The sequence below is a fragment of the Epinephelus moara genome, chromosome 7, assembly GCF_006386435.1.
Source record: "Epinephelus moara isolate mb chromosome 7, YSFRI_EMoa_1.0, whole genome shotgun sequence".
Classification (NCBI taxonomy): domain Eukaryota; kingdom Metazoa; phylum Chordata; class Actinopteri; order Perciformes; family Serranidae; genus Epinephelus; species Epinephelus moara.
In genome coordinates this window covers 35,745,133-35,771,407 of record NC_065512.1, presented here as the reverse complement: position 1 = coordinate 35,771,407, position 26,275 = coordinate 35,745,133, and the positions used below count along the sequence as shown (strand labels likewise).

General features: G+C 39.4%; 1 protein-coding gene across 1 annotated transcript; it reads left to right on the top strand.

The window, feature by feature from the left end:
* The first annotated feature begins 712 nt into the window (after positions 1-712).
* pgap1 (post-GPI attachment to proteins inositol deacylase 1) lies at positions 713-26,275 on the top strand. Its single transcript, XM_050048838.1, has 26 exons — positions 713-984; positions 3,962-4,115; positions 8,615-8,790; positions 9,607-9,778; positions 10,280-10,440; positions 10,731-10,783; positions 10,889-10,955; positions 12,097-12,202; positions 12,476-12,534; positions 12,649-12,732; positions 13,028-13,077; positions 13,252-13,303; positions 13,380-13,457; positions 14,438-14,513; positions 14,598-14,671; positions 14,762-14,813; positions 14,887-14,953; positions 15,052-15,157; positions 15,295-15,333; positions 15,478-15,662; positions 15,812-16,030; positions 16,845-16,980; positions 18,157-18,207; positions 18,382-18,593; positions 19,405-19,509; positions 19,621-26,275. The coding sequence occupies exons 1-26, from the start codon at positions 853-855 to the stop codon at positions 19,757-19,759; spliced, it is 2,805 nt and encodes a 934-aa protein (XP_049904795.1). The 5' UTR covers positions 713-852; the 3' UTR covers positions 19,760-26,275.

Genomic DNA, 26,275 nt, shown 5'->3' with positions numbered 1-26,275 from the left:
GTGGGGCCTCCTTGGATCAGACTTGGCTCTGACCTGTCAAGGCATGGACACAGGACCTTTGGGGGATGTCCTGTGATGTCTTGCACTGGGCTGCAGATTGTTTGAGTCCTGTGGGTTGTGAGGTGGGGTATCAGCAAGTCCCACAGATGCTTGATCAGATTGGAATCTGGGGAATTTTAAGGCCACTTCGATGCCTTGAGTTCTTTGTCATGTTCAACATGCCATTCCTGAGCAGTTTTTGCAGTGTTGCATGGTGCATTGTCCTGGTGGGGGGGCCATTGCCACTGGGGAGTACCGTTGCCATGAGGTCGGAGGACTTGGTCTAAAATGGTGTTTGGATGGGTGGAGCATGTCAAATGACATCCACATGAATGCCAGGACCAAAGGTTTCAAGATTAGCAATGTTATTCACCTCACCCACCAGTGGTTTTATGTTTGTTGGCTGATCAGTGTATTTCTAATAACTGAACATGCAAACGGCTACTTATAAATATTATATTAAGGCCATTTGGAAATGCAGTTCTAGAAGAAAAGTAAAAAAATAATAAAACACAGCATGCAAAAACAAATCAAATTTAACTGAAGCAGCTAAATTTAGCAACTCCTGACATATAGTTGTGTCACTCGCTGTCTGCTCTCCTATTGGTCTTTTCCTCAAGTTCCCTCCTCCCATTGGCCGAAAAACCTGCCAATCACTACTGTTTGTACAGTATGTGGTTCCTGTTGTGATGTTCAGCTGGTGAGTGTGGCAACATGTATGGTATCTTACATGGTTGGGTGTTTACAGACTGACAATGAAAACATGGAGATGAGACACCTGTAATATATGAAACCCGGAGTCGGAATTGAACCATGAAACTCGTCACTGTGGCCTTTTACGCTTTGGCTCTGGGGCTTCTGGCGATTGGCCTGCGAGAGTTGCTGACTGGCTTCGAAGAGAACAGATGCAGTATGACCTATATGTTTGAATACCCAGAGTACCGGGTGAGTAGCTAGGCTAATTATTTCACTCAACACCTCATACAATACGTTACCCATAATTAGCCTATAGCGTGGCGCATTTGTCGAGTTGTTTCTCGCGGAGGCTACAGTATCTTGCTAATTGGTTTTGGTCATTTCAACACCGCGAAAAGAAATGTGTTTCCATCTGAACAGGCAACATGTATTACTCCTGTCGAGCGTCTGTGAAGCTATTTCCTGAATCCAGCTAACGTTACAGAGCCGGTTACACCAGGTGCAGGGTTGTGTTGCCTGATAACAGGGCTCATGTATTTTAATGTGACATAACCAGTTTCGGAATGTTCCTGGACATTACCTTTTTATTTTTTCATGTAATGCTACTTTTATATTGGTCTTCTTATTTTGCCTATTTTATAGTTTATATTATTCTACTGTATTGTAAATATTTGTAATATCTTTTAATACTTTATACTTTAACAAAGAAGAGACTCTAAATGGCTACATAGTGATGCAGATGAATAGCAAAAAGACACAAAGTAACAAACACAGCATGATCTCAGAGACATACACAAAATAACCACATACTAAATTACCACAAGGAGATACAAGAACACAAAAAGATGCATTATTACTATAAAGAGACGATGAATAAGAAATACATTTAAAAATGTAGGAGAGGTGGTGGGGCCCTTCGCATACCTGTGCCCAGTGGCCCATTGTCTCATAGTATGTCCATGGATGTGTGGCATGAGAGCATGTGAAATGCATCAGTTGCATGAATCTCACAGTCAGTTGAGTGTTGGCAGCCCTGCTGTTTAACAGGGACATTTCCGCTGACAACTCCAGCCGGGGACAGGCCACCAAAAACAGGGACTGTCCCTGGTAAAGGGGGGTGTCTGGTCACCCTAATGAATTTCCTCAATGGTTCCCATAAACACACACACCTGTCTAGTTGGAAGTGTGTGTTTGTTAAGGATTCGGATTAGATGATCCCAAGTTAGCCATGTTAAAACCATAAATCAACTGCTGATCCTTGAATCCTCTCAGCAGATCAGCTTTGCACGATGTGGGGATGTGTGTTCCACATAAACTACAAGCCAGGTAAAGACTGTTGAAGATGCTGTTAGTTAATGTTAGTAATGCAATGTAGGTCACCTTCCCCTGCTTTATGCTGCTCACTAATGTGTTCATCTGTCCAGAAGTGGAGCGCAGCTGGGGGCAATGCACTGTATGGGCAAAGACCCTAATTCAGACAGGAGTGTGTGCTTTTTGTTACGTTATAAGGGAGGAAGACAAAAAATAGCTCCATATGTTTTTAAAAAAAAAAAAGCTTTGTTTTTGTTTTTGCAAATGAAAAAGAAAATCATTATTCAGTAGATATTTCTTGCAAGTAGGTTTAAAGGGATAGTTCTGATTTTTTTTTAGCTGGGTTGTAGGAGGGACCTATCCTTAGTCAGTGTACCACAAACAGTAGATGACAGCGATCTACTGTATATATATATATATATATATATATGTATGTATATATATATATATATATATATATATGTATATATGTATGTATGTAAAAAATATCAGTTTAAGTGTGTGCTAGCCTATATCTAGAATATTTTCACTGCTTTACCTTAATGTCCAACTGTGATTTCCAAAGGGGAAATAAAGCCGTTATATGCTCTCTTTTAAGCCAGACTCCATTGAGAAAAACAGTTATTTAACATTGCTAAACACAGGAGCTGCTGGTCTGCCACTGCCTCAAACAGTTATTTTGTTTGTGTTATTGTGTGACTTTTGCATTTGAAATGGTTAGTTACTGTTTTTGTCAGTGGAGTTTGGTGGCTTTGAAGAGAGCATAGATGGGGAACCAAAGTCGCCAACGGCTCTCCTGTTGTAACAGGCTGTCTGACAGAAAGGTAAAAAAGTGAAAATACTCTCAGATAGTGTACACATTACCTGATATTGTTGTTTTTTTGTCTGTTTTTTTTTTAGGTGGGACTGTCTTTAGGTAGCTAAATTAGATTTTGTTGCTGACCCCTGTCCGCAGCCGTAAATTGCTTAGCCTCTGTGTAGGACTTAAGTCTGCTCGTCCAAACTAGCGGCATGCCGACTAACATCTAATGTATGCAATACACTGACTAAGTACCACATACAACTTCACTTCAGAAAATCTGAACTATCCCTTTAAGTTTGAAAAGCTCTGACATGTCAGTGTGACAAATCATGATCTGAAATCAGTTATTTTGGTCATTGTAATGTTGTGATTCAGCTATGTCTGTACTAACTACTAATGATAATTTTTGAATAATTGTATTGCCCTGTGTATTTTCTTCATTAATTGTTTGGTATAGAAAAAAAAAAGAAAAGTCCATCATCATACCATCAAGCACCCCAAGTAGATGTATTCAAACTGCTTGTTTTGTTCAACATTTATTTACTGTAATAAGAAATTGATAAAAGCAGTAAATCCCCACATTTAAGAGACTGGAAACAGCACATTTTTGGCAATTTTGCTTTTGAAAATACTTTAAATGACTTATCAATTGTAAAAAATTATGTATATTATGTATTGTATATTCATTTACTTTCAGTTGACTGCTTGATTAATAGACTCAATGTTTGAGCTCTAATCAATACTACACATCCCCAGATGTAGCCTTACACTTGAACAGTACATGTGTCATTATCTAAAATGAAGGTCATGTCTTGAGCACATTAAGGGTTAACTAGGCCTATATCAAATACACCTCATTACTTCTCACATAAAACCTGAGTTAACTGCAGTATTTAGAATAAATACCAGGTGAACCTACCCTACTATCCAGTAGGGTCCACCGTAGAGTAGATTTACTCAGTGCTGGAGCTGCTTCACTGTGCTTCTTAGTGAGACAGGTGTGTGGTGTGTTTACAAGTGAGACCTAAAGGTTAATGAATTGTCTGAGATTGATGTGACTGTGGGACTTCACCCCCTAATCCGTGTCTGTGTGGGTGCATGTTGGGTTCACAGCGTGTGGCTCTGCCTCGTCGTGTTGCCAGATTGTACCCAGCGTACGGGCTCTACCTATATGGAGAGGGTCTGTACGCCCAGGAGACCAGAGCACTCAAACTCACCGGTGCCCCTGTGCTCTTCCTTCCTGGAAATGCAGGCAGTTACAAACAAGGTAAGTGCACAAAATGAATGGAGGGTTGAACAAAGGGAGAAAACAATGCAAGTGAAAGTTGTGTGTTACAGCTTTGGACATCAAAGACAGATGTTGAAGAGGAAAGAGGTGAAATTGTGGACAGTGGACATGCTGAGGTTGTTTAAGGACACGAGCGTGGCTTCATGCTTTTTGTTGATTAGTGTCTCCCTGACTGGCAAGCAGGCTCGGTTGTCCTTCACAGTTTGACACACTAGCTTTCAGGGTTTTTTTTTATAACACAGTGGATGTTAGAGCTTTATCATATAGCCTTAGAGAAATCAAGTTTCCACATTTCGTTTTGTGTATGTGGGGCTGAAATTCACATGTAAACATTAGAAAATTGTATTAATCTTGAAAAACTGTCTTTTGAAAACATTTTTCAGTAGTGTTTGGTTTTTGTTGTTGTAGTACGGAGGATGTGTTCTCCCAGAGCTACACACAATGTTGTACTGGATGACACGTTCCTTTATTACCATGAACACACCCACTGTAGTTTATTTTGAGTAAATCCCACATGCACCGTCTTGCTGCTTTAAATACTTGCTTAAGCACCAAATTTGTGTTAATCCATGACTAAGAATAGTCCTCAAGAAGCACACAGTTGACTCCACTGTATGGATAAAATCTACAGTGCCTAGTAGGGCTGGGCAGTATATTGATATTGTTTCAATATTATGATATTAGACTAGATTTTGTCCTAGATTTTTCAATTTCGTAATATCATAAGTGCTGTCTTTTCCTGTCTGAATCCTGATTTAATTTTCTGAACTTACCAGACTGTTCTAGCTGCACTGTTATTTGCCTTTACCCATTTAGTCATCATAGCTACATTGCTGGTGATTATTCATCAAAAATCTCATAAATATTTTGTGAAAGCGCCAATATTCAACCCTACAATATCGTCCCAATATCAATATTGAAGTATTTGGTCAAAAATACTGTAATATTTGATTTTCTCTGTATCGCTTTGCCCTAGCCAGCTGTTTCAGAAAATGACATAGCAACTATAATGAAAGGAAACTGTATTGGTGACGCCGTTTTAAAGATGCATGTCCTCAATAGGGACATATGTGCTTGGGTCTGAGCTCCACAGGTTAGGAAAACTAATGGACTAATGCAGTGCGGTTTTGGTCTTTTCATGAGTTTTGTTCACAATAAGAAATGTAGATTCTCGCACACTGTATTGTCTATTATATTTTCATTTATATTGGAGTTGGAGATGAATTTGTCGTGGGAACTCAAGCATGGTACCTCTGGTGACATAAGACTCTGTCTTGCACCCAGTGTAAAGCAGCACACTGCGCAGTGCAACTGTCATTTATAGTTTTTTCATGGCCAGCACCCACATAGTATAAGCAGCAAATGTACTTGCACCCATCTGTGTGCCCATGAGTGTGTAGATCTTGAAATGAGGTGTGGTCAGGTGCATTGTTGGCGTATTGCTATTTTATTATTAAACCTGGTCTAAAGTCAGAAAGACGCAGTGTTTTCCTGCTATTTAAATGCTGCATTATTCAAATAGTAAGACATGCCTAGCCAGATTAACAACACGTGTACACTCTTGTAGCATCCCTGTGTAACACACACAGGGATGCGCACCACTGACGGGTTGTGGATGAGTGAAATAATTCATCAATAATGAGGAAAATATAAGATTAGGGCTGCAGAGCTGCTGTCCCACTCGCCATTAAGAGAGACACTGTGCACATCTGTGCTCAAGGAGCAGTGTAACCTTACTTATTATTTTAGAAGCTAAAAGTTAAGTTCTGTTTCCTCTGTCAAGTTCAACAGTTTTGCTGCTTAAATGTCCCATGATGTCTGCTGCGATGACATTACTGTTGTTACTGCATTACTCTCAGCAGGAAGCTACTCGCCTCTCCAATTTGCCCAATCTGCCATCTACAACCCTGATTAAAAAACAAGTGTGTAAAAAACAGAATGCAATGATCTGCAAATCCTTAAGACATATATTCTTTGAATACAATACAAAGACATGATAATTAATGTTCAATCTACTAAACTTTGTTTTTTTATAAATATACACCCATTTTGAATTTGATGCCTGCAACACATTCCAAAAAAGCTGGGACAAGGGCATGTTTACCTCTGTGTGACATCACCTTTTCTTTTAACAACACTAAGGAAGCGTTTGTGAACTGAGGACACTAATTTTTGAAATGCTGAAAGAGAAGTTTCATTCTTAAGATTCACAAGTGGACTCACCAAAATCTTAACCCTTTTCCACCAACATGGAACAGGTTCTGTTGTGGTTACCGCACCCATTTTTGAACCGTTCTGGGCATTTTGACCAAAAAATAAATTGGTTTGGAACTGAAGCTGTCAGTGAAGATTCTCGGTCATACAGGTCATGGTAATCATAAGTGCTAATATCGTAGGCAACTGGACTTGCTTGCGTTTCTTGAAGACGTTTCTTCTTGAATGAGAGGAGAAACGTCTTCAAGAAACGCAAGCAAGTCCAGTTGCCTACGATATTAGCACTCACAAACTGAAGCTGTGTGGCAAACAAAGCCAAAGGCTTCTCCAAGTATTAAATAAATTACAGTGAGCATGTTCATTACACTGTGTCATTCCACTCTATTGCACACTTGTACTTATTATGGATTGAAATATTACGATTTATATACAGTATCAATGTGGTTTTATTGAGTTATTACCAATGTCCAGTCTAAATTTTAATGTGAATAACTGCATTTGAAATGTGTAATGGAAAAAATGTTAAATACTTATTTACCCCACAGTATGTTGAAAAGGATTTGCCAATCATTGCATTATGTTTTTATTTATGTTTTATACTGCATCCCAACATTTTTGAATTGGATTTGCAAGTGTACCTGGCTTTTAAAGAGAGTGGGAAATGACTACATTTACATGCACACTAATATTTTTACAATTATTGAGAATATGACAATTTTCAAACAGCACATTCCATGTGAACATTCCTAATGTAGTATTTTCTGATTAGGCATGTGGGATATGCTAGTGTTATTCAGGTTTTAGGAGCATTCTTTGGACATGTATACAGCGCATTCAAAATATTCTTCCCAACTGGGGTTTTTTACAGCAGTTTGCGACACACAGCATCTTGCCTGTGTATAGTCGGCTCTATAGATTGCCATGGATACATTGCACACATACCAACTTGCCAGTAGTTTGCAGGCTGTGGTAGAGATGCATGCACAGAAGAAAAGCCCACATTTCTGTTCCGAAGGAGAAACATACCAACTTTTAAACATCATGAAAGACTTGGATATAAAGCGGCTTTTGGATATGAAAGAGGGAGACTGTGTTTGCATGGAAGAATAAGTGTGCCACTAGTGGAAAACTTTGAAAAAAAAAAATTCGATGCAAAGAAGCTAAATGGCATGAGTAGCTCCAGCCATTCCACTTTTCCACATGCTGACGTGTTAAACAAGGGCAAGTTAATGGAAGTATACTTAGCTGCATGTAAACAAGAATATCAGTGGAATATTCATTTTCACTAGCCATGTAAATTGCTTGGTAAGAATATTGTCTTTTTCAGAATAAGGCCAAAAACTGTAATACTTTGTGCATGTAAATGTAGTCTCTGAATAGCTAAATTCATGTTACACCCAAAACACCTATACTTAACTGACTCAATACAACCCTTTGCCCCTTGCACTCTACTTTGCGCACACATTATGCACTGTTTAACTAACAGTGTGGAGTCGGACACACCCTAAAAGCGCTTGCACCATGCACTTTCAACCGCACGCTATAGATCATCTAAACAGGGCCAGTAATCTTTTCTCCAACTGACAACTCAGTTCTCCTCTCAATGATACAAATCCTTTCTGAAATTATGCTGGTCCCCTGTTCTTGCTATCAGTTGTGTGTAGGAGGAGAACACCCACGCTTTTATTCATGTGAAAACAAACACATTTTGCTGTTACTGTAGTGTGTGTGATGATGGTGCATGCTCTCTGTTCGTAACATTTCTTGTCTTGCATTGAGACTTATCAAGCCAATGTATGAACAACAGCTTCCTAACGTCACAAGTTACAACAGCTTGATGGTATACCAGCATATGTAGGTGTAAATGAGATCAGGGTGTTACTGGTATGTTTCAGGGGCTGCCTTACAGAAAAATGGTACAGTCTTTGTAAATTTAATGAGCTTTCTTAACAGTAACTAGAGAGTTGTATTTTTAGGTCACGAATAGCCTCCCCAGGGATCCAAAGAAGCCGAAGACGTGATGACTCTGATCAATTATTCAAAATATAAAAAAATTATTTGCACATAAGAGCTGTGCATAAATAATTATTGCAGCCTGTCAGTTGGCAGAGCATCTGAGCATATGGTTGTGATGAGCTAGGACTAGCATTGACCCCACATCTGTATGATTTTACTAAATTTTTCACACTTAATGCTGTCTGTATAAACACTGAGCCCAGTCGCACTACTTGTCTCTGTCAAATGTCTGTTTCTCTTCTCTGAAGCTCGCTCTCTGGGCTCTGTAGCCTTGAGGAAGGCTGAGAACATGGATGGGGGGCTCCACTTCAATGTGTTCACTGTGGACTTCAATGAGGAGCTGGTGGCCCTTTATGGTGGCAGTTTGCTCAGACAAACTCACTTCCTGCATGAGAGCATTAAGGCCATCCTGAGGCTCTACAAGGTCAGTCCTCAAATATCAGCCACTCGTCAGACAGAGTTACTGACGGATATTTCCGGTGGAGTAATATTTCAGTGTTGGGGATACATATCACATTTCATCACCCTCCACATTTAAATTTTGATGCATATATATAATCCCTCTGGACTGCACATCTCACAGTTGTAAGGAAGTTGACAAGGCAACAGTAGAATAAACTAAAATACCTAAATTGCCAAAATTACAAGAAGCCAGTGCAATCAAAATGCACGATTAACAGTAGATATACTAGTGTCCATTAAATGTTTATGTCTATCAACCTGCAGGGGATAATTACCTGAACCATTTGCGATAGTAAACACAGCTACAGGGGAGCACGGTTATATTAGGATGAATGACAGTTAGCAGCTTTCCCCAGTGGTCAAAGCAGTCTGGCAAGCAGCTCTTGGATGTGATGTTTAAAAAAAAAAAAAAATCAACTGGCAATGCTCCGATGAAGTCAGATAATTTGTGCTCAAACTGCAGGTCTAGTAGTCTAGTAATGCAAAATTGCAAAGTCATTTAATTAGGGATCAAAAGGAGCAGTCTTCAAAAACGATGACTAATCCCAAACACAAAGTGCAACATCAAAGACAAACAGAGGTCATAAGTTGGAACTGACAACGTGAGGCACAAGAATGTTTGTTTTTTGCCTACCCCTACATATGGCACTATTGGATGCGATTACTAAGCCTTTCATTTTTCTAATGCTGTGCTACTTTCTTGTAATTATTTGACCCTTAACCACATACGCGGATTAGGTTTTTAACCGACTGCTTTCTCCTTTTCTCTGCCTGCCAGCACCTGAAGATGCCCCCGCAGAGCGTGGTGCTTGTTGGTCACTCCATGGGAGGAGTGGTGGCCCGGGCGCTGTTCACTTTGCCCCGCTTTAACACCAATCTGGTCAGCCTCATCATCACCCAGGCCTCACCCCACCTAGCTCCAGTGCTTGCCTTGGACCCGTACCTGCTGGGTAAGGAGAACTCTCATGCTGGTACTTGATACCTTGACCTCTGAGATGTGTCTGCAAGTCCTGATTTCAAGCCAACAGGACAACAGCTGATTCAAATACCTTCAACCAAACTCTAAACAATCAGCTATTGTTCACCTCGTATGAACATCCTTGCATATTTTTGACACTTGAACTGACCTGGAACTTTTTGCCTACAATAAAAAAACAGTAATGCCATCACAAATTTTCTGACAGTAACCCCTTAGGAAACCTAAATTCAAGACTCAAATGCAGGCTGTCTTATTCCTAAATGTGACTTGCTTGTATGTGAAAATACAGAAAGAACTTTTTGAGATCACAAGATAAGAAACTTTTGTCATTATACGAAGTTACGATGGCACTTCCTAATATTTAAAACAATATAAAAGTAAGTGCAAAATAAAAGCAGCACTGTACATCATAGCAATAATGTAAAATATGAATTCAGATTATTTAACTTGTCCTTGTCTCTGCTCTTTGTAGATTTCTACTCTGCAGTGAGACAGAAGTGGGTGAACCACGCGAAAAAGCTCAGGAATGTCACAGTTCTGTCTGTTGGGGGTGGTTACCGCGACTACCAGGTCCGCTCCGGCCTGACATCCCTACCTTGTCCGCCTGGAGACCCCAATAAGTTGTCACTGGTGGTAAGTATTGTTTGTGAATTGGTTAAGTTGCAATTGACCTTGTCATTGTAGCTCCCGCAGCAAGTTTTCCAGAAACCCTGGAATTTTTTCAAGAACTGAGGAGCTTTACCGATTTTTGCACTGAATGTACAAGATCAGAAATTAGTTCCTGCTCCAGAGGTAGCCGTTTTTGCCTTGTTGGCAAACCATGCTAAAAGTTACTGGAAGTTTTGCAAAGGGGCTCTGTAGGTTGTGTTTGATCCTGCGCTGCTCTTGACACTTTGTTTCAATGTCATCTTGTTTTTGTCAAGGCAACCGCAGTACCCAGGACATGGGTGTCCACTGACCATCTGTCCATCGTTTGGTAAAAGATGTGGCATTATGTTTGGTAGACTATGCATTCCTTTAAAACCACATTTAAATAGAATGCAGATCATTAATATACAGTGTATATGTCTTTGTGTTCCAGGTGCAAAGAGCTTGTTCTTGCTACTGTCAGGGCATTCTTCGACCTCATCGATCCTGAAACCAGACAGGTCAGAATAACAGACATCAATATACATATTACACACACGCTATGTGAAAAATATGCTGTCATAGATGAAAGACGTAATAGACGAAATAGTGTGCCCTCTGAAAAAAAAACAAAGCCCATGAAGGCTTAGAGGATATTTCCACAAATTTGCCTCAAACATCCACTTGGACTCCAGAATGAACTCATTAGAATTTGGTGGTCAAAGGTCACTGTGACCTCACAAAACATATTCTCAGCCATAACTCAAGAAGTCATGTGCTAATCATGACAAAATTTAACACAAATGTCTAATGGGACAAAATGATGAAATGATAACATTTTATATCCAAAAGGTCAAAGGTTAGCATCACTGTGACATAATAATTTTCTGCAAAAACACTTAAACTCTAGTTTTTATAGATTCTGACTTAACAACCCTCTAGAATTATTGGAAATGTTTGGATCACACTAAGGCTGGGTTAAAATAATGGATTCATCCAGTCCAAATCGATCTTCATGTTTAGCAACTTGTAAACATGTAGAAAAGTGATATTTCAATCTGCTTTGTCTGCAGTCTCTCATCCGCCGTCGCTAACATATGTTTTAAAGGAGCACAGAGAGCATTCCAGCTAATAGCAGTTTTAGCTTAGTTTGCCACGCATCTTAAAACTTAACTTAAAACAACGGTAATGTTACCTGCAGGCAGTGAATCTCCTCTGCAGCAGAGGGAGGAGCAGAGAGGACAGGAGGACTGATACTGACTGATCTATGTGTTCTTTATTATTTCACTCAGTATTGTGATGTCAGGAATAATACTGTTGCTGCTCTAGAAACAACATTTAGTTATAAAATATTCTATTTTAATCCTGCTCTGAATTCCTTCTTCTTCTTTAAAAAATATTCCTTGTAAAATTTACAGTATTAGTTCAGTGAGAATCTCTTTCACATTCTAGCAAACATTGGTATTGTAGCTAAAATATCCTCAAACAAATATATAAATATAATATATACAAAAAGTATAACACTAATAATATGAGTGTAGCCTAATCTTCATCTGCAACTGTGCAGAAATACCAGGTTTAAATAGAATGAATTAAAAAAAGTCAGCATTAGCCCTAATGCCATGTCATCCGTTTGCAAACTAACCATTGTGCTCTTATTAGTTCACAGTAAACCCAGAGAAGAAAATGGCTGTACTTAACCATCACTTCATCAGACATCCTGTCAGGATGGTGGGAGAGACTCAAGACACCTCAATCTCCATCTCAGGTTAGAGAGAAACACTTAACCACGGAGAGGCTTTAATAAATGGAGACATTATTCATTTGTCTCCTATTCTGAGCACATTCCTGTCCATGTACATTTAGAGACTTATCCTTTTGTATTTTTGTCAAATAGTTTTAATTTTTTTAATTTTTAATAGTTTTTTTTGGAGTTTTCATTAACTCTGTGAAGTGAAGTGAAAGACTCAAGTATTGATAAAGTGACACTATTGAAGAATCACTCATATCTGTGTCCTGTTTCTTCCATTTTTCTTTCCAGATTTTCCTGAAGCATGGAGTGAAGTTAACACACTGCGTCTAGCTTACAGCACACCAAAGGTACCTGACTTTGTATCAATATAATAAATGGGTTATTTGTATTAATCTGAGAAAACAAAGTCCTGATACAGAGAGAAAAAACTTTTTGTCTTCAGTGTTGCTCTCTGTCTACAGGAAGGACAGGTTAAATACTTTATGTTTGCCCTGTCGAGTCGCAGGAAAGCCTACAGCCATTTCTACTGCAGGAGCAACAACCTGGTGAGTTTTCAGCAATGTATTAATGTTATCATCCCCTTGGGTTTGAGCTACAACCTTTGCAATGCTCCATGTTGTTAGCCAGGTGTCAGACTTATAAATCACCACCCACATCTTTGATTTGTTCAGTGATTCATATAGATGAAGTAAAATAAAGCAGCAGTTCAGTGTGATTATCAGGCTACCATTTTGCTGTTTAAGATTTCAGTGAAAAGCCACATATTTAGTAAAGTAGAAAGCAGAGTAATCAAAGTTCAAAGTTCAATTCAGATTCTGTTTTGTTGATTTTGTTCAACAGGAGATGACTAGCTGGGTGTATGGCTGCGTGCACAAGAACAGTTCTTCATGGTAAGAATATGATAATGATGTTCGTCTTTCTCCATCACCTATATCCTCAATCAACATCTGAAGTTTTTTACTGTCCTGATTTTTCTTCAGTGTGTTATCACTATATGTGGTGGTGGTTATATTACAGTAGATACATGTTTATTTATATTCATAATTGCTCTTTAAAATTTTCAGCGTGCATGCAGTGGATCTATCCATGGGAACTGAGCTTCTGCCACCCTACAAGGTAATTCTCTGAAGAGACACCATCTAGTCTCATCTGAGCTGCTGTTGGTTGCTCACTGCTGTCTGTTATTCCTCAGGTTCTAATTCTCAGTCTCAGTGACTTGTCATCAGTTACTCATCTGGTTGTTTCTGCCTCCAACCTCAATGGCAAACAGGTACTTAAAAATTATAACTCAAGATTCTCTGATGATAAAATGCTTCTGTCTCTGTTCTGTCTCTGTCTGTCTTGCTGAAATGCCCCCCTAATATAATGGTAGGGGAAACACTGATAACAGATATTGTATGTCTCACAACCACTAACACTGTGCTAGCTACTTCCAGTTACAGGCTAACAAGCTAATAAACAACATAAACTAATAAAAGATGCTAACAGCATTCAGCATGATGATGCATCTGCTAGTTGCTGATTTTGGTGCACAACAGACTTCTCATTTTATTGAGGCTCAAACATGTATGGCTACATGTCTCCAATGTTTTCTTTAACGCTAATGTTAGCCATATTGATGTACACTGCTTTTTAAGCAGTCATCTTAGTGTGAGCAGCTCTGGAGAAAACGCGGAAAGGAAAAGTGAAACTTGGTGCAAGCAGCAGTGTTGGGCAGGGTGGAGGCCAGATCCGGAATTTCCTCATAAGGGAGAAAGAATTGATCTGCTTCCAGCCCCTTTTCAGGTTTTTTTTTCTCCTTTTTTTCATGAAAAGACACATTGCATAAAACATTTAACATAGCAGAGTATTTCTTCACATTTTAAAACGTGTCGGGAGGGGGACTTCAAGGGTGTTGACATGCTAGCATCTTTTAATTAGCATTACAGCTGAGGATGATGGGAATTTTATTAGTTTTCAACGTATTTCGTCATTAAGTAATATAATTGCCTGTTTTGACCCAATGATGCGCTAGAGGAAAAGTCAGAGGATAACCAAAGTCAGTAGGATACATCATCTGGAAACCATGAATGTCCGAACAAAACAAAAGCAACCAATGGAATCAGAATTAGAATCAGGGTTGAAACAAATTTAAAAAGAGATTTTGTGGAATATAAAAGCCTGAGACAAAGCAGCAAAAGCAGTCAGGAGAATAAAGTAAAGTAATGTTTATTTATACAAAAATCATTATAAAGTGTATCTGGTCCGCAGTTCACGGTGGAGTGCGAGTGGCAGAGACAAGAATCTCAGACTGTGTCTCTCCCAGCACCACATGTTCTGTCCTTCGGTGAGTAGTCTTACTGTGAATGCTGATTCTTTAAAACTTCAGAGAGAAAGACACAGTCCTGTTCAGTAACTGTTGGTTTTCCAGGTTTGACCGTCAGCGATGTTTCAGTCAACTCCTCTGGACTTCTTCACACCATCAGGCTGCAACACTTTCACCAGGTAGCTTTCATTATTTCATGAAGTGCTTGCTGGATTCAGTATCTCTGTTCTTGCTGTGTTACTACATCTTGAACACCTCTGTGTCTTTAGGTCTATCAGGCTTTCAGAATCACTGTTGCAAGCCAGTGCAAAGTACATAAAGGTAAGTTTGTCTTGATCAGTAGGCAGGCACACATGTTGAAATATAATAGTAATCCTTGTATGTCTGTCTGCAGATAGGCTGCCCAATGTGTACAGACTAAATGTACCGTGGTTTCGAGAGGATTCTTTAACCACAGTCAGGTCAGTCATGTCTAACTGTGTCTAAGCTGATCCTTCTGGTTCTGACAGATCTATGTGTCATACTCACTGGTTCTGTCATGACTTAATGTGTCTGCCAGTGTGCCATCAGTGACTGAGATCTCAGGGATGCTTCACACAAGTCGCCCAGACAACACCTCAGGTGTCCTCCTTCAGCTCCACACTGCCCCCAACTGCCAATATAAGGTACTACTCAAGTGCAGCCTTCACCCTCCTGCACATTCTGATGACAGTTCATTTTATCAAATGTGTTTTTTTATCATTATCAGTTTAAAACATGACATGAAATAAATGATGTGTTAAACGTATGATTTTATCCTCAGGTGTCATTAAGGACTTCATTACCCAAGGTGCTGGGACAGGTACAACTCTCTTGTCTTGTTTTTTTGTCTTTTTCTTGACCGTTTGTTTGTTTTGTTTGAATGAGAACAGTCCTACGTTTATTGTTTTTCATGAGCAAAGAGGAGAAAGCTTATAGGTCTGATCTTCTCTTTCTTATCTGACAGATTTTGAGGTTCTGTGGCGCCATGGTGCCAGTGTACACAGCTGTAACCCTCCTCCTGGCCTGTGGGGGGCAGCTGTCCTCCATCCTGGCATCTGGGCGAGCCACAGACATGAGCCAGGTTGTGGGCAGAGGCCTGCAGCCTCATAAAGTCAATCTGCCTGTTTATATTCTGCACATCTTACTTAGGTAAGTAGTCTCATGTACTTACTAGCCGCTTTAATTACATCTCACACTATAGGAATGTTGTTTTTGAATATTTTATTAAAAATATGTGGATATTCTCAAACCCCACATATTTTTTTATTGTTTATGTTCCTTTTCCTCCCTCTCCTCAGCTGTAGCTGCTTTCAAGAGGTCTGGTCAATTCTTTACCTCCCCCCTATGGATACCCTTCCCCCAACTATCCCTGATGAGGGTGTGGTACCTGCTGAAGAATGGCCCCACCTCCTGTCCCCTCTGCACTACATCTTCGGGGCAGCTGTGGCTTACTGGGGCAGCACACTGCTCCGTCTCCTAATGAGAGTGATCTCACTAATATTAGCTCCTCTACACAGGTATGATTGGTCATCTAAACATCAGAGTATGTGATTTTAAACTGTAACTGAATGGTCTTTGGGCATGCAGAATATAATACTACTACTACTACTACTACTACTACTACTAATAATAATAATCATAATAATAATAATAATAATAAAATGTATTTATAGAGCACTTTTCTTATAAGGGATGCTGCTCAACGTGCTTTGAAATAAAGATGCAACACAGAAGCAAAAAGAACAACAAGATTAGACAATAAAAGACAGTTGATGATAAACGAAATGTAAAAGTGAAGGTAAAAAGTAATTTTGGGAGTGTAAATTGCCTGGAGGCGTAAATGTGAGTGTATGTTGTCTGCCCTGTGATCGTCTGGCGACCTGTCCATGGTGTAACCTGCCTCTTGACCACTGTCAGGCCCCAGTCCCCCCCCCCACAACCCTGTTACAACATAAGAGGTTAAAGATAATGAATGAATGACTAAAACCCGGACTAAATGAATAGGTTTTCAGCTGTCATTTAAAAATGTTCACAAGCCCGCATCTTTTACAGCTTTTGGAAGGATATTCTATAATTTTGGAGCATAATTAACAAAAGTTGTGCTGCCCATTTTCTTGAGTGTATGATTGTGTTAACTTAAAAACCCAGCAGTCTAAGATCTGAGAACTCATGAAGAATTCTAAAATGATCGAGATTCTGCAATGTTGGCTTATCCCAAACCATTAAGTGATTTAAAAACATGTTAAAGAGCCTTAAAATGTATTCTAAAAGATACTTGGAGCTTAAATGTCTCATACATCATTTTTTAACTGTAATAACGTTTATTTGCAGACCATCGGTCTCCAGAGACTGTGGTACCCTGCGACTGCGGACTCAGCTTCTCATCACTGTGTGTCTGACTGTTATGGGTGGGATGTCCTGCGGGGCGTTGTCAATCTCTGCTGCCTTTCTGCTCCACTTTTACAGGGTGAGTCGCATCATTAGCATCAATAATTAAACCAGTTTAAAGTGGAAACAGACAACTTTTTAGCTTTCCTTTCCCAGTGTTTCCAAGTGGTGTAAGTGTTGGCACTGCTGTCGCAAAGACAATCAGGTCGTTTTCGGTTTTCCTTAGAGCCTAGCAACTACCAACAACACAGGATACACTATATTGTGTTTTCCACAGTTATATTGGTTGTCCCAGTTTCCGCTACTGGGGAGAGAGATGTAGCCAAGTGTTGTGAGTTGTGCCTATCCTTCTGAAGGTATTAAAATAATAACATGGGGCTCAGTAGTCTGACCCAAGATGAAAAACTCTTTGCTTCTCAGCAGCTCACAGCATCGGCCTTTAGTGTGACATAAAACATAAGCGTCGACCTATGGCGTCGACAGAGCTTTATAAACAATAACAATGGCATTAACATGGCAATAACGATTATTTACTGTCCCTGTTATATGAGGGCTGATATTGTCCTCTCCTCTGAGGGTGAGGAGCTCCTGGTCCTCATTGTTTTCCTAATTTGCAGACATATTCAGCCTCTGTTCTTCTTCTTTGAGTTAGCTGCTAACTGCTACAAACTACTTATTAAGTCTCCCATGGCCATGCTTAGCACGTCGTCCAAAAGTTATGGCCATGTCGCCCATGATCCCAACCTATTGGCTGTCCCGATTATACAGACATCATTTCAGTGCTGTTACAACCTCTGATGCTGGGTTAAAGGTGAGACAACTCTACCACCCCACTCCGGGATTATATCTTTTACACAGCACTGGGAGGTGGAATAACGCTGGCAGTGTAGAAGGGGGTATTGATACCCTTGGTAACTGGAGACAGCTACTGATAGCTACTGGGGGGGGGAGAACCAACCCTGTTTGGTTGCCCAGTGGTTGACACACTTCCTTTGTGCTGTAAATGAAGCCGTCATTTTCTCTGGAGATTGTTCCGGGTAGCAGACGAAATTGCATAGTGAGAGTGAGGCACACAGAAGACCAATTTAAAAGTCGATGGTATCATTATTCTATAGCCATTATATTGTTCAATCCACATTTACTTCATGAATGCAAGTTAAAACAAAACTTTTGTCTATTTCCACTTTAAATACAGTTTTGACTCTGTTTATCCCTGACTCTACGTATATCTCTTTGTTTGCCTTTGCATGTTCAGGTACTGAGGCTACAGATGACAGAAAGATCTTTGAGTCACATGTTGAATCTGGTAAGACTTTGAGGTTTAGGTATGTCGCTCACACCACCGGCACCAGTTTGATGTTACTGTGGTTTGCTAGTGATGTAAATGCAGAGCGAGGGTTCATAATCTATTACAGTATTATTTGATTCTTGTCAAATTACACTTTGAAATAATTTAAGTTTTCCACTTTCATCTTTTCAGGCACCCCGGCAGCACAAAGAAGCTGAGAACGGCACAGTCGAAGCTGAATCCTTGAGCAAGTCTAAAGAATGCAATGGCGCCACCCTGCTGTCTGAGTGTGTTCTGCAGGAGGTGAGAGATGACTTACAGCTCCACCTCTGCCTATCAGCGCTCTTCACTCTACCCCTCATGCTCATCGCACCCTCTCTCATCCACTGGATCCGCAACCTGAGGTACAGTAGGAAAATGGAAGGAGTATCTGAGAGAGCTTTGAGAGACAAAGCACCTGCACTGCTGAGCTGTTTTTGAGCGTCACATCTAAGGCTGGGTTTATTAGAAAGTAAACTAATTACCAGAGGTGGGGGGCTTGAATCACATGAATTGACTTGGGTCAGACATGAGTTTGACTAACATTGATAAGAGAGTCAACTTAACTTTGAAATGGTATTCATGACTTATATATATTATACTTATACTTTTTCCTCCCTCTTCAGTGGTGCACTGATGTAATACCTTTGCGGAAAACTGAAAATGAAACTTAAGTTCTAGGATTTCATACAGTTATTCCTAAAACAAGTGTGATGAGTAACCTTTCACTGAAAAGAGAGACATTGATCACATAATTTATTTATGTTTAATATAAATTTGTATTTGAAAATGATTTGCTGTGAATGTAATGTCTTAATGAACTCTTATAATAGTATGTGTGTGTGTGTGTGTGTGTGTGTGTGTGTGTGTGTGTGTGAAACAAAATGTATTAAATTCATCTGACATACCCCCACGTTTCCAGGTATGAATTGGCACATTTTATGCAAGCTACTTCCTTAATGCAGCCTTAAAGTTTTTATGAATATAGCTGTTGAATCTTTAACAGCTCTTGGGGTGCTGAACAGCTGAAAACTGAACTTTGCCAGCATTTTAACTTTATGTCATGGTCATTTCCACACAATAGCTGGATGAGGTGGCTGAAAGTAATAACTGAAGTTTGACACAATGTTGAGGAGGTGTACATGGTGAATGGGTGTATGTTGTGATCCTCTGCAGGTATTCCACCCAGTTGGACCCAGACCCTTGTTGGCCACTCATTGTGCCTCTTATTACTGTGTACATGCTGCTTATTAACTGCAACACTTTAAAACTCAGCAACAGGTAAGAGCACATCGTCACCAACACACACATTCACACACATTAGATTTATTATCCTGTCGGAGCCAAAGGGATTTCTGCTGCTATATCCAACTTGTTCTTCGTCTCTTTCAGTAAATTTCTGCCTCTGGCATCCTGCCTTCCTCTCCCCTTGTCCATCGCCATGGTGACCTTCTCTCCACTCCACCTCTACAGAGTCACCTATTTCCTGTTGGCAGCACTTGTCCCTCTGGCCTTGTGCTGTCTGCTCTGACGGTATCTGTATGGTTTTTGTCCACATCTCTACCATAACAAGCCTTTCCCTAAGCCTGACTTGCTGAAGCTGCTTGAGACTGATTTGGTCCAGGAAGACGTGCTCTATCTGGCTGCCGTGGAGCAGAGCCATAGACATACATAGCTTGGGGGAACTGTCTGCTCAATGTTAGCACTAAAAGCTCCATGGCAATTACACTATGTTTTAAAATGAGAGGCTGTAATGGCCTTGGAACATTTAGTGCGAATATGGCTCCAAAGGATTGACCTGAAACCAAGTTTGCCTTACTCTGTATATCTATAGCTCTGCCTTCAAGGAGCAACAACTCCACAACCAGTGAAGCTACTGATACTAGAGATTCTCAACAGGGTGTTACTGTTAAAATGTGTCATTTCTGGTGTCTACAGTGGCATTGTTCACTGCAGTCACTACGCTGTAAACTACTTCACTGCCTACTGCTTAGCAATGACTTATAGCTGTGTGTTATCTTAACCTATTGACTGTCGTAGCACCACCACAGGTTTTTCCATAAGAAAAATCCAAAGTAATCATGTTTACATTCTCCCGTATACACCTTTTGATACAGATAGCAGCAAAATGAAGGTTTGCACTGGAAAAGGCTTCAGTGCATGTGCAGGTTCTAATCAGTCTGTCATTTTTCTGAAGAAAAAAATTATGATTGACTCCATCTTCTGTAAAATACAGTGGTGTAGCCCAACAGCTTTTATAGATGTGGCCAGTCTGTGAGCTATATTTGTTCTGGGTTGGCACATAAATTCTGTGTCTTGTTTTGTCTTCTTTCTGCGTGGCAGTTCACCTTCATGTCATTCACTCTTTAATTCCCTCACTTAGGCAACACTGACTGTTAAATAAGGAGCAGGCTAGCAGCTTATCCTAAAATAAGCACCTAATAGTCTTCTGGACAGAAATAAAAGTGATTTATTTTCCTACTTGAAAGAAGTGTGTCAAGAACTCAAAGAGAAAAGCTACTTGGACTTTCAAAATAATCTAAAGTCAATATGTGGGCGTTGTGCATGTGCAAAAACCTTTTCTCTCCACTTAATGAAACTAGTCCAACCCAGCACTCCATGTTCAGTCATTCTCTTTATAAATTCAGGATAATGTTTATTATCACAGCACTGCTTCCATTGGTACAGTTACACAATTCCTCTTTAACAAAAACACTATTCTCACTCACCCCCTACTTTGCTTTTGCTGTGTAAAATGAAATGTCAATGAAACAAAAAACTTCCTGCGCAGATGTTTCAATTAAAAGCTTCCCAGTGGATCATATTACATAATTCTTCCTCACTTTTCTTAGTAGGCTTTTTATGTGAAATATCAGTGCAGGAAGTCTTTAGTTTCACTGACTGTAGCTTAACTAGATAAAGAAAACAGCAAAGCAAAGGCAAATTTATTTGCGAATGATTTTAGCACTGATGGAATAAATGCAATTGAAATGTACATTATGCTGATCTGACCGTGCGAGTGCAGCTACAAACTGTCCCCAGTGGTGCTGTGTGGCGGTGCAGCAATGGTTCAGTACCAAAATAAAAGTGACCCATAACAGTGCTGTATGGGGTTGTTCTATAAATCAGTGATCTCCCTGCCAGCTGTTGACGTGCCAAATAAAAAAGGGCACCTCTGAACGGGGCAGAGCCACAGAAACATTCAAAGCCACGGTGCCTCTCAAAAACAAGTTAGCTACAGAAGGTGGCCCGGCAGCTCAGTCAGTCAACTGCCAGCAAGAGCAGTGACCTGTCACACAACAACAAGCAGCTGGCATCAGCTGTAGCTCATAACCTATGATCTAAATAGCTTTGATTGGTTGAGTCATATGTGAACAGGACACCTTCCTCTGTTGTGGAAATCATCTTTATGCTTCATCATGGCTTCAATGGTTTGTTAGCTCGGCCAGAGGTTCCTAATGACTGTAATTATAATGTGGTCGTTGTTGGTGGGTTTTTTGATACAACGCAGCAGAAGCTGTACGTTGTTCTTGGTGAAATTTCAAATTGGCAAAGCTTAAAAAGCAGATTATTTACTTTCTCCAAGCCGCGGATTGATGTCCTGTGGTGGATTATGGGATGTCTGTTCAGTATTGCAGCTGATACACATATACTGTATGATTGGAACTTTGAACAGCAACTTCAGGCTTTTAACAGGAAGTGTTTAAACCATGTATTGTGTTTGGAATTGTCTTTGCTTTGCTGCTGTATCGTGGATAATAAGAAAGGTGTCTTGTATTTCATGCTTCGTGTTTATTAAGACAGGCATAACTATCCTCATGGTAGGTATACAGGTGAATACTTCTGACCAAGGAAACACCATCTTTTGTCTTACTTTATTTTTTCGTTTTGTTGTAAAGACCCTATTATCTGAATCCTTTTTAACAGGAATTTAGAAGAGGAGCCTGGAGTAGTTCTATATTTTTCTTACTGTCAACAAAAGCCATTAATGTGTTATTTTGTCTTAGTACACAGTGTTTCCTACTGATGATGTAAATCTTAAAAAACTGCTCACAAACATAGTGGTTACATTTTTTGTTTAAAGGTTCAGTAATTTCCTAAAACAGCTGGGCATTGTAGTTTTTACTAAACACAACTCAAAGAGACGGAAATAGTTTATTTGCGTGGGACTATTTTCAGCTGTGGATTAATCACATTTGGTGATCTAGTGCGGTGGTTTTCAGCCTTAGGTCACGGACCCCATGTGATTAGATTTTGCTTTGGAGACCTCCATCTGAAAATATTTTGGTTTGTTAGATATGATTAACACCAAATTTTTATAGTTGTCTTCAACAGTTGAGGAGAGAATGGTGGAGGAAGCAAAACCTCTGACCAAAATAGTCACTCTTATGACTCTCTTATGATGTCGTATCCACGTGCTTCTCGGTTAGTCCCAATTTCCCAGTTTGGAAGTGGTTTTTCCGATTGTGGTGTGTTCATGAGCTTTAAATCATAATGTAGAAACAACATGGGCGCTACATACAGGATGCGATGCATTTCATTGCTTAGAGCATTTAAACAACACATTGATTATAGTTTGAACCTTTACATTACAAAGTGAATTTGGCTCAGATTTACTGCTGCACCAGTACATCCCCTAAAACCACTAATATATTGCCTTAACTGACTAATGCTAATAAATAACTTTTCCAACTAATCTAGGTCACTCTACATAAACAGCAACTAATTACACATGAGCAATAAACTGACATGCAATATGTAAATTCATAAAAAGTTCATTACCATCAACTGAACATTTACTTTCATCCCCTATTTTCTTGCATATAACAACTCTAATTTTTTTTGCCAACTTTCAGAGTTGTTGTTCCAACTTGAGAGGGTGTTTGCATGAATTTTCCCAGTCGTGCACTAATTTTTCACATTATTCTGACAACACATGAATACAGGGTGACCCACATCGAGCTGACTTTCATAGTGAATTAAATAGTGAATATAAATTATTCCCCATTTTTCTGTGGACCCTCTGAAACTCTCTCAATGACCCCTTGGGGTTTGGAACTACTGCTCTAGTGAGTATTTACAGCAGAAGTATTGTGTGTGGGATTGAGTCACAATTAGCAATAGTGTGTGTGAGGAAACATGTCACTCAGTGCAGCAGTGTGACTCACTGATGTGTTTTTGATAGTTTCTGGACAACAATGGAGCTCTGTGGCACAGAGAAAGAAGATATATTAAGCTTTAGATACACACAAAATACTTATTAATAGGATCAATTTGTTGTTGGCTTTGGTTGTCCAATGGTATTTGTTGACCGAAAGAGAAGTATAGAATATCACCAGACTTCAGGATTTCTGTTTCCACAGTTGCTTCACACCATCATTATGATTGTTGTTGAACTGTTTCCTGTGTGCTGCTGGTGCGTGTTATGAATGTGGTGTATTGTTTTGGCGTATAGGCCAAACATTTTGTTGTTGGTTTTTTTTTACTTTAGTTTTGGTAGCCAGTCACTTTTTAAAGCCAGTTAACTGTTGCACTCACTCTCACAGTCTTTAGCTGTTAGAGTTTCATAATTTTATGATTAAATGAGATTCAGAAAAAAATCAACTTAAAAATGTATGAAACATAACTCATGACTTGTGATTTAGTGTGTGAGTAACATGACGTGATCAGTATTGATCTACCACAGCTGTGCTGTAGTTTGATTTAACCTTTTTTGTACTTGATGCCTCTCTGTGTCGAAAATTGTGTCTTATTGCTTCGTCTTACATCCTCCTGCTGTTGCTCACACCCCCTCATGTCAGTGAAGCAGCTGCCGTGCCTTTCTGCTTTCTCGTGTATGCAGCAGTGCGTCTGTTTCATAACTGCCTATCAGTTGAAAACCATTCAGTCCTCAGCAGCAGTGTCGTGGCTAAACGATGAAGGCCGACAGTGAATGTAAGTGTACTTCACTGGCTCTGCGTGAATGTGTTAACTCACTTAAACATTTCCTCAACAAGGTAGTGATGATTTTAGATTTGCGTGACTTTATAAAGACAAGATACTAAAGATCAGTTCATTAGGGACCAATCACGCTTGCCCTTCAAGCAAGCATACAATCTTACGTCAGCATGCTCTGCAAAGACACCGCTGTTGTTCCCAATGTGAATGTACCTGCACCAAATGTCTGTACGTCTGTTTCAATTTATACAGTAACCACTGGTGTAAGTGATCAGCTTTTCTGTGCACTTGTCTGTCTGGTGCAGTTTTAGTGCTTTGAGATGCACATCGTCTGCCTCGTCGTGAATTGGTGGCATACACTACTTTGTAGAACAGGTTAGTAGAGGTGAGAGCTGTGTTTTATATAAATATAAATGTGATTTATATCGGTGTTCACTGTGATCATGTCGTAGTTTCAGATTTACTCAAGAGAGTTATCTTTCTAAACTGGAAAATCATCACTTGGAAAAAAAGATGTGACATTTCCTCAGACATAATAATGGTTTGGAATATCAGGCATTTAAAATGAGGTAACGTTTGGGGTTTTTGTCTCTCCTCTGAAAAGGAATATCTCACATTCCAGCTCCTTGAATACATCTAGCATTAGGTTGAAAAACGTTTAAAGTGGGACTAAAATAATATGGGGTATCCAATTTCACATTTTATAAACACTGAGTCTTAAATACTGCCATTTTAAAACTGGTAAAGCAAACTGTGGTCCTGTTGCTTTCTTGTTGTGCAGCAGTGAAAAATGTGTCCATATGTCATCTATTTATTTGTGCTACATTTGGCAACATAGTTTGAATTCAGACAAGGGTTTCTCCAGGTTATTGTTAGTTATTTTCTCCCTATTAAAATGCTTCTGGATTTGTAAAAATGGAGTAAAGAGTAGACTTGTCCAGTAACGTTTCTGTCTTGATTGTGCAGTGGGTGATACCTCAGGCTATTTTGGTATCTTATTATTTTGTTATCTTGTCAAATGCACATTCACTCCTGCAGCATATAGTACGATCAAATACCATCAAATATCCTACAGACAGACATCAACACAGACAGAGATTTCTCACTTCTTTTTGAGAGTTTACTCTTCTTGTTTCTGAGCATTTTAGCATTTGAATCAAAGCACACTTACTAAAAATCATCTGCTCCACTCACTGGGATTGATGGCTGTAAACATCCATTTGGCAAATGCTGTGCAGGTGCCTGAATTTAAGCTGAAAACACAGAATGGGCTCTCAGTTCAATTTACTGAAAATAAGTCAGTCAAAACAAATTCCTTTTTTAGAATCAAGTTTTCAACAGAAAATTTTTTTGCGCATTGGGGAAGTTTATTCCACTGTAGATCCTGTGTGTCATAAACATGCTCTGATGTTTCAAGCACATAGCGCATTAATTGAAAACTGGAGTACAACACTACAGTATGACATGACTTATGACAACCAACATTGAACTCTATGAGACTATGAAATTCAGTGTCAAAGCTGGCCATTATTGAAAAGTTATCAGAACCTGAGTGTTAGTAGTGTTTTTTATTATTTTAGAGATGGCTGTGAAAATGATCTTACATTGGTTGTTTGTGTTCACTATCATTTTACTGACCAAGTAATGATAAACGTCTTAAACATGGCCATTTCCACTGTTTATCTGTTAATATAGAAGTAAAAATCATATTAAATGTTACTACTGTTTATAAGTGCTTTAAAGTCTGGTAACCCTATCAGTTTCCTTTCTTCTGCTTCTGCCTAGAGTGACTTTAAAACCTGTAACCTCCCGCTAGCTGGTCCTTGTTGTGCAGAACTAGTTAGTCCTCTGACATTTGCTAATATCCTGTAACAGGCAGTCAGGTGAAAGAAGTGTAAGTGTACCATATCTGAGGGAAAGTTTCTTTAGTTTATTGTTTTCTGGTGAGGCTCCGGTGTGGAAGAGTATTTTCTCCTCAGGTTTAAGCATTATTGTGTCAAAACTGATTGCTTTGATGTTTTTATATTTCTCACATTTTTATCTGATGTCATTGTAAATGGGCAAACTGTGCAATTTTTGGCACTATTGTTGTTGCAATAAAACCAAGAAA

Coding starts and splice junctions, on each gene's coding strand:
- pgap1 (XM_050048838.1), top strand. CDS start 853: ATGAAACTCGTCACTGTGGCCTTTTACGCTTTGGCTCTGGGGCTTCTG. Junction 10,441..10,730: donor CCAATAAGTTGTCACTGGTG/GTAAGTATTGTT, acceptor GTTTTTGTCAAG/GCAACCGCAGTACCCAGGAC. Junction 13,078..13,251: donor CACAAGAACAGTTCTTCATG/GTAAGAATATGA, acceptor TAAAATTTTCAG/CGTGCATGCAGTGGATCTAT.